The sequence below is a fragment of the Acipenser ruthenus genome, chromosome 5, assembly GCF_902713425.1.
Source record: "Acipenser ruthenus chromosome 5, fAciRut3.2 maternal haplotype, whole genome shotgun sequence".
Classification (NCBI taxonomy): Eukaryota; Metazoa; Chordata; class Actinopteri; order Acipenseriformes; family Acipenseridae; genus Acipenser; species Acipenser ruthenus.
In genome coordinates, this window is record NC_081193.1 from 32,608,770 (window position 1) to 32,621,572 (window position 12,803).

General features: G+C 35.6%; 1 protein-coding gene across 1 annotated transcript in view; it reads right to left on the reverse strand.

Moving 5' to 3' along the window:
* The window catches only part of LOC117402504 (protein THEMIS-like), a 39,556-nt gene extending 27,143 nt beyond the window's left edge, over positions 1-12,413 (reverse strand). Inside the window, exon 1 of the mRNA XM_034003721.3 lies at positions 12,110-12,413. Within this exon, the coding sequence (XP_033859612.1) occupies positions 12,110-12,200 (91 nt within the window). The 5' untranslated portion in view covers positions 12,201-12,413. The remainder of the gene's footprint in view (positions 1-12,109) is intronic.
* Positions 12,414-12,803: the final 390 nt, after the last annotated feature.

Sequence of the window (12,803 nt, forward strand, 5' to 3'; positions counted from 1 at the left end):
GCCATATCTGCATGCCATGTCCCCATTGACTCAGTATCCCCGGGCACTCATATACTAGCGACCCGTTTTCTAAAGGGTGCGTTACGTCCTCCCCGAATGGAGTCTAGATGTGGTATTGGAGGCTCTCACTAAGGCCGCGTTTGAGCCTATACATTCCATAGAGTTGAAATATCTCTCTATGAAGACAGCCTTTCTGGCAGCTATCACCTCCGCTAAGCGGATCAGTCAGCTACAGGCACTAAAAATAGCCTGTTATATTTGTAAAAAAAATCCTCCAAGCCTAGTACACATTTGTAAAACAGTGCATTTGTAAAATGTACCAATACTAATTTGAATCCCAGTACACCACTACAATCTTATTCTGCAAGGCAAATGTTATGTTTTATGTATATTTTTTAAAAAATGGCATCCAATAGTCAGTGCTGTAAAGAATTTTTTTGTTTTTAAGTGAACTTCTTTGCTTTATTGAATGTGTTTTTTTCTCGTGATTTCCAGAAAATATGGCAAACATGTTTATTCTTTTTTTCAGATTTTAGTAATGTGATTTAATAAAAAAAAAAAAACTAACTGTGACTTACTTTTTCTTATTTATTTATACTCATGTACACTGTTTTTCATTAAAAAGTCATTGCCGCAGAATTTTGCAGAAAACACTCTTTTCTCGTGGCAGTTTCCAGAATTAAAACAGTATCCAAAATCAGTATTTCAAATTGCAGAATATAGTGCTCAATAAGGCCCTAGACACAGTTCACTTGCACATGAAAATGCACAAAAACAACTAAAGACCACAGATTAAATAAAAATGCATCACAGTATCTAAAACTGTTTAATGATTAACTGTTTTACATAACAGTAGCTTGTCTTGCTCACTTTGTTTTTGCTGCATTTTTGTCAGGTGAAACTGGAGGAAGCGCTGTGTAACTGCACAATAAAAACAGATTTTGCAGGTGAAAGAAAAAATAAAAAGTGGGCAGTGACAGATATTCAAATAAATTGTAACATTGAAGAGATGGGCTTTGTATCAGAAAATTGGTGACGGAGTCGGAAATCGCGTGACGGGTAAGTGCATTAATTTATTACATATATAGTGTAACGGCGGGTCAGTTTGTACTGCTTGGGACTGGACGCTGGGAGGGGAGCAGGTGTGTGTGTGTGTGTGCTGTCCTGTCTTCCCTGCCGTTTGTGTGTGTCACCCTGCGTGAGTCTGTGAGTGGAAGCGATTGGTCAGTGTGTATGTAAACATGCCCGTGTGTGTGTGAGCCAATAGGGCTCCGGGGGGGGGGGGGGGCTCTTTATTTATGAGCTACCTGTGCGCAGCTTGGGGTTATGTTGTGTTGTGTTGTATTTTATTGTATTGTGTTTTGTGTTGTTGGCGTTGCCTACTGAGCTATTTATCATTTTGCTAAAAAGAGTATTGTTTTGCCTGCCATTCCATTTTCAATAAAAATAGCAGTTTTAACTGCTTTGAGCTGCATCCTGTGTTGTCTTCTTTTATTCCACTGCGGACCAGATACGCCTCCACTACAATATAATGGAGATTGATTTTGATTTGTGAACGCTACTGACATGTATCTGTGTGATGGATATCCAAGTGCTGACTGTACTGTATATTACAGCTCCCTTTTGATGCAAATACCAATCATCGCCTTCAAAGCCGCCATTAACTGAAACAGCTTTCTAATGTGAAACAAATACTAAGTAAGTAATTTACACATTATGAAGGCACATTTGTCTTGTCAGAATTACAGACTTCTTTTTTTTAGCTAGCATTATTAAAAAAAAAAAAAAAAAATCTACATCTAGCATTCACGGAAATGCACTGCTTTCTAATCTGTGCTCATTCTACTGCTTGTGTTCACTGAACCTCAGGAAAATTAAAAACCTAATCTGACTGTCCCAGCCTTTTTGCTTGGCATAAAAGTAGCGCACTGCATTGAATATTCCCAACTCGCTTTGAATAACTAAATTAAAAACATGAAAAACACAGTTTTAGCACTTTTAATTTTCAAATATGTGCTACAGTATTGCCAGGGGTATAGGAATATACCATTATTTCAATACGTTTTTGGAGAGGTTAGCTGCATATAGTAACAGAAGTTAATGTGAAACAAAAAGAGTCCATATTTGTAGCTTGACTTGTGAACTGTACCACATTATGAATGATCGATTTCAGCTCCATGTTTTTATATGGGTTTATTCAGACAAGTTTAATATATCTCACAAGACTATATGCCAAAAGGAAATTTTATTAACACTACTTCTGGAAATAACGTGTACAGTCTGTTCTTGACGCGGTCATATTTAACCAAAATGCTATAAATCCTATCGACTGTGCACCACCAGTCCTGTTTCAGCCAACCAGCAGTGGTAAGTAAGATCCTGTACACTCCAATCATTTTTTAATTTTTCAAATTGCTTCCCACCCACCTTGTCTTCTGGTATTTTTTATACTATAAATACTTTACTTTCTACATAAAAATTAGTTTCAAAATGCCATTGTGAAAGAATGCGTGGCAAGTGGTCCGTAGAAAAAATCCAAACACCAAGGCTTGTTCCTATGAGTTTTTGTGCAAATTTCACACATAGTTTAATAGTCGACCTCAGAAATTGGTAGTTGATGAATCACATGTCGCATGATTGTGAAGGCTATGGTTTCAGTTGGGTGGAAGGGCAGTTACGATTGCAATCCATTCACATATCAATGACATTTTAAAACATTAATTTTTTTTTTTCAAGCAGTTTTAAAATATAGTGCACAAACAACAAAGTGTTATGAATCAGGACGTTCACAAAGTACCAGACCAGACCAACTTGACTGAAATTAGCGGTCATTCTGCCCTTAATAGAATAAAATACACAGCAATTTTTTCTGAGATTTGCTCTCGGTAGGATGCTATTCCAGATTTATGTCGAGTAACATAATGTTTGTAATGTGGAGTCAGATGCATCCAACCAAAGGCGCTGGAACTAGGGGTGCTGGGGTTTTGCATGGCTTCCATCATATGCAGGGGTTACAGTTTTGTTCAATGGCTTTCAGCACCCCCACTTTAAAAATTGTTCCAGTGCCACTGCATCCAACCTGCAGGATTTGCCATGGTACTTGATGTTCCTAATTTGAGTGAAATGTATATTAAGAAAAATAAGGTGTTCTCATATAAAATCTTTAGGCAAGTTTACATAATTCAGAAACACAAATTACATGGTGACTTATAGTGTAAGAAACTATGTCAAGTAGATACACGTTTCAGCTCGTGCATTTACACTGAATGGGGCACTAAACAAAACATTTGACTTAGTTTCTGATAAGGTTTACCTTGATATAAGTTCATCTTGTATGTCAGTGAGGGAATAGCACTGTTAAAACTGGAGACAGATCTTTTAATCCTGTTTAACTTTTATCTTGTTGCTCTCTGTGGCCTCTTGAGTGTATGTGTGTGTTGTTTTTTTTTTTTAGAACTACTAGAGGAAGGAGCAGACCAATTCCATTTTTTAATGAATTGTCGATCAAATCTTTTATCTCTTAGCCTTTCTGGATTGTATTTCTTTTTACCATAACACTCCTATTCAACTATTTTATGAACACAATTCTCACCCTTTGTCAAAGATCTTTTGATTCCAACTCTCAATCAACCTTTTTATCGCTCCATTGCCTTTATCCTGTTTTACCTTTTCATCTTGCCCTTTTTATCATCTCTTGAATCAGTTTGTATTTGTAGCTATTTCTCCCTCCTGCTGTTTTCAACCAGAAGTCCCCTATTTCATGTTCTCTTTTAGTTAGTGCTGTTTCTCTACAAGCCTGCTTAGTACTTCATGGTGGGAATCCAAGATCAGACCACAAGATTAAAGGAACAAGATTAAATAGACTTAAATAAATGTTTTTTAAATGTGTATTCATTTTTACACTACTATGAACAAAGTACAGTATATCAGTAACATGCCCTTTCTGCTGCCACGGTGTTAAAAAATAGCATCATGAAAAAGCCACCATGACATACATTCGCAGTAGATTCATATATAAAAAAGTAACCTTGAAAAGCATACAGACGAATGGGCATCTCCTATATCCCCTGAATCAAGAATTTCCTGAACAAATTTACAGTATTATTCAACATTCATGAAACCTGTGCATCTGATGTCTTTTAGTACATACTGTAGAGCAGCAGTTCTCAAACTGGGGGGTGCGAGAAGGTTCAGGGTTTTTTTCTATTTTTTAATTTACATTTTTTTATTTGATTGTATTTATTTTTAATTACAGTGCACATCTTAACCTAGGCTATACCGTATAACGGGTGGATACTTTATTTGGGCTTTATTTTGATTGGATCACCAATAATACTTCCACCAATCAGAGGGTTGCATACAGGACTCGTAGCGATCCCGCCCTCTGTCAAACTGGTATACAGAACAGATTAAAGAAGTGCTGGACTAGAGAAATAATGTAGACCGGACATTTCCATCAATGGATTTAAAAAATCTGGAATTGATCTGATGCGATCAGAATCCCAGATGCAGTGTAAACTGCGCCTGCTACTGTAGTAGGACTGTTCTTTTTTATATTAAGCATTTTTGTGTTCTTTTTTTTTAGAAGGGTTTAAGTAACAGCCAAAATTGTTTATGTCAGACTTGTTGAAAGTCTGTAACAAAATGGTTGATTGTTATTGTCAATACGTTGAAGATACGACTATTAATGCAGGCATCGTGCAGGTATCGCAAAGTCCAGAAATGAGATGCTTTTGCCTGTGCTTACTAGTCTATTAACCAGTTTGAAATAATATCAAAGCAAATAAAAGTATTTTCGTTTGGGATTTATTGTTAAAGATTTCACACATGACAATACTGCCCTGCAATTACTGCATGGTAGTACTGTGATCGTTCCACTGTGTTATATTGTGAACCATAGTTTTAAAACTGAGAGACAGCAAATGCTTATCATAAAGGTTTACTGATTGTTAAAATTAAGGGCCATATAAGAATGACAAATACTGTAACTGATTAGAAGGCCGCCTTTGTTGTTCTCCAAGTTGCTGCAGTTACATTGTAGATGCTATAACGAGTTACTGTAAATGAGATACTGTTTTAGCAGACATATTTAGTTAAGTAAACATGTATTTAAATGTTTTTGGAATTAAAAGTGTAAATGCAAAACTGTGACTTTTTTTTGTGAACATGTTGTGAAAAAAATCCCCCAAAGTATAAATCCGCCACATTTCAAATACCACAGACAAGAGGAAGGGGGCGCGGCGCAAAAAGTTTGAGAACCGCTACTGTAGAGAAAGCTGGCTGTGTTCTACTCCGTAGGCTGTTAAGATAACAATAAAGGTCCTTTCACACTGAGCCCGTTGCGTCAAGGCGTCAAAGTCTTAACTCCACTTGTTCTCTCACTATGTAACGTGTGTTTACGCATTGCATTTAATTCTTATAAATCAAATGTAATAAATAAGAATAAGAATATTTTTGTATTATTATTTGCACATCTTGTGACTTTCAGATATAGTAAAAAAAACAAAAACAAATGTAAGAGCTTGCGGGACCATTCATCAATATGCCATGCAAAAAAAGAACCATACTTTGTCCATGTGAGCAAATTACCAGTTACTGAAAAGTAAACAGGACCAGCAAGATGGTTATTAGTTGCAGTCAGCCAATCCACTGTCATACCAACCACTCTGAAAGGACCTGTTCTTGTTAGAATTTCCAATAATAAGATGATAAAACAGCTGTGTTTAAATATGTTGTGTTTTTTTTTTAATTGTTGAAATTTGCTGAGCACCAATCGAGTTGACAGGCTATGATTGGCTGATTTAGCAGTTGCAGGTACAGAATTGGTTGCTTTTGTCAATGCAAAGTATTGATTGGCTGGTTTTGGTGGATAATAAAATACATTGGGACCCCCCCCCCCCCCCCCCCAAAAAGACCTTGCGGGACCAGTTTTCTCCTAAAAGGACCAAAAAACAAAGTGAGCAGGCACTAAGGAAAGTCAAACCATGGAAATACATGCTGCAAATGCAGTTTTTGGAGCAGCATTTGGAAATGAAAAGGTAGAGGAACAGCAATAGTAGGGTAATTATTGTTATTTATTAATAATAATAATAATAATAATAATAATAATAATAATAATAATAATAATAATAATGCCGATTTTTTCTCACTTATTATTTGCACTGTGTTTTATTTATTTTTTAACTATGGCTGTTAGGTTTTTATTTTAAGGGACAGTAACATACTTGGGGAAGCTAGTGATGAAGATGACGAGGGGCACAGTCTGGAACATATAAAAGACACAAGCATGCCAGAGGGAATACCATCTCGTACCACTTCCACATCAGGCAAAAGGAAAGGACCATCGCTTCATGACCCTATAGGCAATGAAATACTTGCTTAACTGGCTGCCAAACAGCAGAGGGTTGTTTCTGCACCTGAGCCAGTGCAAGATGAGGATGAGGCTTGGCTGTACTCACTGGCTCCAACATTGCGCAGACTAACCGATCAACAAAAATCCCTAGTCAAACTAAAAATGATCCATCTCATTCGGCACGCTGACCAACTCTCAATATCCTGTCCATTATCTACCACAAACATACATTCCCCCATTATTTGAACCTTTCCCACAGCCAGATCTCCTCCTAAATCAGATCCAACCACCAGCTGTAAATCTCAGACCCCAAAAGTTTCTGATGAAAGATAATAAACAAAACTTCACAGAATTATAAATAATGTTTAATAACGGTAACAATGTATGTTTATTTAAAAATATTTTAAGCTGTGTTATTTGTTAATTATATTTAATATTAAAACACTGTCAACATAAAATAAAAATACTTTAATATGTTTAATAGGAAAATAAATAAATAAATAAAAATATTTAAATAAAAAGTTAGTATTTGCCTTTATTACAATTATTTGTTTTCATCTGAAACGTCTAGTTTATAAATTTCAATAGTTAATATTTTCAGGTGTTGCAGGAATTCAATGTCATATTGATTGCAAGTCACAAAGATGCAATTATTATTATTATTATTTATTTATTTCTTAGCAGATGCCATTATCCAGGGCGACTTACAATTGTTACAACATATCACATTATACATTATTTCAGATTATACAGATATCACAGTATTTTTTTACATACAATTACCCATTTATACAGTTGGGTTTTTACTGGAGCAATCTAGATAAAGTACCTTGCTCAAGCAGTGTCCCCCACCTGGGATTGAACCCACAACCCTCCAGTCAAGAGTCCAGAGCCCTAACCACTACTCCTAAATGGAATCTATAGGCTACACATCACTCTAACAACAATTTTATATTTTGCACAGAAGAGTAAAAAAACAAAAACAAGTGCTAGATTCGGACGCATCGGTTAAAAGACAGTCTTGCTTCTAATTAGCTTTTTACCCTTTTTTTTTTTTTAAATGGGTCATGAACAGAGCCTAAGGTCCAAGATATTATAAAACTCATCAAGCAGCTGTCCTGTAGTAAAAAATGTAATGTGGGTTACTGCAAGTTCATTTATTTATTTATGGTATACAGCAAACATATAGCCTAATGTTACATGTGAGGATGAATGCGTCTTTTTAAGTCTTTTTAAAAAATGTTAGTGTAAACACGCCTACTGTTGGGTATTTACTGCATTTAAATACATTTCCAGTGTAGGCTATGCACTAGAATTTAAAATCCATATTTATCCGGATTTATATCGGATAAGTAGTAAGAACAATACTGAGAAAACGAGTAAAGAGAAAAAAATGCTATTGACTTCCAGAGACACGTTCATTTTAAAAATGTAATACCGCCCTGGTGCCCCTCCGTACCACAGACAGTTGCCAGGGTACCTGCCCTTCAGAATTAAAAAAAAATATCACGAAAGGCATCCTTCACATCACAGGCATCTTGTGAAGGCCTGTTTCCACCGAACTGATTCATTTTAAGGAGACCACTACCCTCAAGTGGCTTTTCCTCCTCAACCACTTCCTGTTGCTGATGTGCCTCTCCAGACTTCTGCAGAAAGTTGTGCAAGACACAAATTGCTCTCACAACTTTTTCTGCTTTGTCAGGCTGCAACGGGATTCTTCGATTGAATATTCTAAAACGCTGCCCAAGAATACCATTCTCTGAGCAGCGCCTTGCCTGGGACAGCCTGTAATTAAGGACTCACTGTTCTTCTGTCAGTCCTCTTATAGGATATGGCCAGAGAAGGTATGTCTTCAGTGGGAAAGCCTCATCTCCCACCACAACAAATTGCATTGGGCCTAACCTTGGTGCAGATGGTAGTGCTATGGCAGGGGGAACATGGAGGTTGTTGGAATTTAGTGCCTTCCATATTGCTGAATTGGAGAAAATTCCACCATTGCTGTTAGACCCATAACTGCCAACATCAATGGCAATGAAAGAATAATAGGCCTTCACAAGTCCCATCAAGACGATAGAAAAAATGCCTATAAAAAACATGTTAAAATATTTAATCTACAATATATTATAAACATGAAATTAGTAGCACTTGTTAAATTACACATTATTCCTATTTTGTGTAAAACATATTTAAAATGATACATTGGGATATTTAATTCCAAAATGTTAAATGGTCATTTATATACCTTTGTAATTAAAATACTGCAAGCCGGAATTTGGAGGGGCCTGGATGACCACGTGCTTGCCATTGATTGCACCCAAACAATGGGGGAAATCCAGGCTTCCTAATACCTGAAATTGAAAATATGTATACTTTTCCATATTACATATTCTTATTATAGGTCTCTTTATGCTACAAAAACTATTATTATTATTATATGAACCTTTTTGCAATAGCAAGCCAGTCCTCTTCTTTGGGGGTAGGCATATAGAGTGGGACCAGTTTTTCCCAGATGGTGACACATGTGTCTTCTACGATCACAACGACAGTAGACACACCAACATGATAGCTGAAACCAGTGGTGGAATATGAATCACCAGTGGCCAGAAATCTTTAAAAAGAATAATAATAAAAATAAATAAAATAATAAAATTAGGCCTACTCTTCAATACGGAACTGTTAAAATAATAATAGAACAAATTATACCTTTGGGAGACTTTTGGGTCAATATATCTGCACTTTATGGGTACAAAATTAATAGGGGGACATATGTGTGTCCCCCTAATATTTTACCCCTCTGTTTTAACTTACGTAGTGGGTACCTATGTGTGTATGTGTATAATATATATATATATATATATATATATATATATATATATATATATATATATATATATATATATATATAGCAGTGAATTAGTTGTGTTTTTTATATGTTGTATTGGAAATTATTGTTTTAGAAAGTACATTCTAATTTCGCCATGGATAAAGGCGTCTGCTAAATGTCTGCAATAATGTGTGGTGAGATGGCATTGTAAACTGGGCTGCATTGTATTGCTTCTTTTTGTGGTTTTAAATAAACTGATGCATTGTATTGCAAACTAGTGGGTTACACCAAGTACATTCTGTTGCGCAATTAAACAGCGTTCCAAAGTAGGCATTACTTTGTTTTCCTTTTAAAGCTCAATACAGGAAACCGTAGTACCGGTGATAAAAGTGAATATACACGTTTATACAAGACTGCACATATATAATTTAAATTACTTCTATTACTCACCTCAAGCAGATGGCCAGACGTTGTTGGTCCGGACTTACTGACTTTTTTTTGTGCTTCTCGTATATCATGGACCCAATATCTCCAACTGCCACGGCTTTTACTCCGGCGATGTGCTACATATAATAAGTCTTCGTCGCTGTCTGCCATCTTGACTTCGAGCACCACAGGTTTGCCGTTTCTTGCGTTCTAATGATCTGAACGCGTTTGGTGTGAAAACAACTTGACGGCGTCAAAATATGCTGGACGCTGAAGTTTTGAAGCAACACACTCAGTGTGAAAGGACCTTAAGTCGTTTATACTAGCTGTGCCTCATATCACTCACCTAAAAAACAAAGGACTACCAACTATGAACCCTGATCATATATCATAAATTAACAATTGAAGCCCTTATTAATGTTGATGTAAAAGGTATGAAATAAAACAGTAAAACATAAAAATACTGGCTCCTATTTGGCCCACTTCAAAACGATACTATAGAAATAATATGGAAAGTACCGTTTGGTTTCAAGGCTTTTTGTTTTCTGTGACACATTTATTGATTTTTTTTCAAAAACTAGTATCACAGTAATCAAATTGTATTTATTTACAAATGTGCATTTGACAGTTATGTGTAATAGCTATATTTTGTAAATGCTGTTCGATAAATCAATACAAAATATATATATATATGTTGTGCTGCTTCAATAAAATCAAAGTTCTGGAATGGCCTAGTCAAAGTCCTGATCTAAATTGATAATCTTTGGTATGAGTTGGAAGGCTGTGCACAAGAGAAGTCCTCAGAATTTGAATGAACTGGAACCATTTTGCATTGAAGAATGGTCAAAAATCACTAAAGAATCATGCCAAAAGCTCATTGACAAATATCCTAATCGTTTAAAAGAGGTTATTATTGCTAAAGGTGCCTCAACTAGCTATTAATTTAATTTTCCTTGTCAGGGTAATGAATACTTTTGAATTAGAATTTGTGGAGTGTTGCAAAAAAACTTTTTTTCCTCATCCACAAAAGCAAAACTTTTGCTACAAAAGATTTTTCCTAATTATTTGTTTGAGAATTTTCTAGAATTTATAAATTTCCATTGGGGTATGTAAACTTGACAACTGTATATATAGGGTGGGGAGCCCCAATAGGTTAGGGGTGTGTGGTGCGAATGGGCACCCTGAGCCAGGGGTGCCAATAAAAAAAAAAAAAAAAAAAAGCGACTGGGAGACAGTGTGTCAGATCGGCCGCTGTACTGGTAACAGATCATCTCAAATAATGTTATTGGCAACAAAAACACTTAAACAAAATTACAAGTGCTGATAGGACTACCAGAACACAATCATTTCGATGCATTCTGACTGTTTTTATTTCTCAGATACCTTGTTACCGGCAACTCCTTCACAACCATAGCGTACAGCTATAAGATTGGTATCTCAACTGTGCGTGGAATATAATGTGCCGCGATATGTCATGGCATGCACTTTCTAGAAGCTACACGCAGACATTTAACAAAAGCCTGTAGTCAAAACAGCGTGTTTATTTTAACATAACAATAGTGCTTACTTTCCGATTCTCACCATTTCTGTTTGTATTCTTTATCGACATATTTCTTGTGCTGCTTGTCATAAAGAACAAGTTATTCTGCACTGCTATAAATCAGATGTTCCCCCGTCTTGCCTGTGATATTTGACTCGCAAGTCTGAATACAAAAATAGCAGTGAAATGTCGGGTGTAAAAAAAAAGCAGCGAATAAATGATAGTGTGAATAGCCCTTAATGCTTAAAAATACACTGCTTTAAAAAAAAAAAAAAAAAAAAAAAAGTATGCTTAGTACAGGCTATGTACAATACAATTCAGAGAAGACATCATCGACTACCAATTTGGTTGGTCTGAATAGGGCATGTTTGCAGGATATGAAAGTATAAAAACAAAATAAAAAAACACTGCAGTTACAGATTATTTCATAGTTCACACCAAAGCATTACCACATAAAAGTGACCATATGGTCATCTGAGCATAAACACTTACATAAGGCAGTCCACAAAGTTCAGAATCATCTGCACTTCTGTGGTATCCTTTATGTTATAGTATCTAATTTAATTTGCATTGCTAGTTTCTCCAAAAAAAATCACTTAAAATGAGAGGTAGATAGATATTTCCTCGTATCAATTGAAGCGCGATTGTTTAAAAAAACAAACAAACAAAAAAAAACGGGTGAGTAGGTTACCGTAAATGCAAAATAATTTGGCAGTGAGTCTAGAAAGTGGACAAAAACTGAATACAAAATGTACACTCAATATACCTGCAGTATACTGTTGAGTATTGTTTACAACCAAATGCAATAAATTGTAGTATTATAATGTTTTGCCCCCCCCCCCCCCCCCAAAATGTTTTATTTTACCTTAAAAGATTTTACATCTACTATAAATGACTAACTGCTTACACAACACCTTCATAATTTTACAGTGTTTCAAAAACCAGAGACAATCTTAAACATTCTTACCTTGAAAATAGATCCCAGATTGAATCTGTATTATTCTAGGAAGGGTCTTTGGATCTAAAGAGTAAGTAAACTCCTGCAGTGTTAACGCCATTTTAATTGGATTTTTGATGAGAACGTCCCATGAACATGAACATGCGTATTTTCAGGAATTTAAAAATATTTTAAAAATCACGTAGCTTATGTGCATTAGGCATTTCTGTGTCAATGTTACTGAGAGAGAGTACGAGTAGCATATCTTTTGTATTGTATTTTATAGCAGCCTTTGCTGCCTTACTTTAGCTTACCCTACGAGGGAAAATGTGGGTGGAAGCACTCCGGAACTTAAACAATAAACTAACCACAAAATGATAAGCCCCAAAAAACAGACTGAAGCACCGCCTTTGTTTCACTTGCATGATTATATTTAACATAATTAGTTATACTATGATAGTTAATGTAGAGGGGGGGGGGGGGATCACTAAAAGGTGATATATTATATACTGTATATCCATTAATCTTAATAAATGTGAATGGTGATTTATACAATACCATACAGCTGTGTAGTTAGCATGTTTATTAATTGGTCATAATTTTCTGCACATAAGAACTAGAACAAGCTGGATTTCTTTATGTTCTCCATTACTTGATAAAACACCAGTATTTTTGTATATTCTTTTTACAGCATACCGGTATATAAATTTAGTAGGACTCTTCT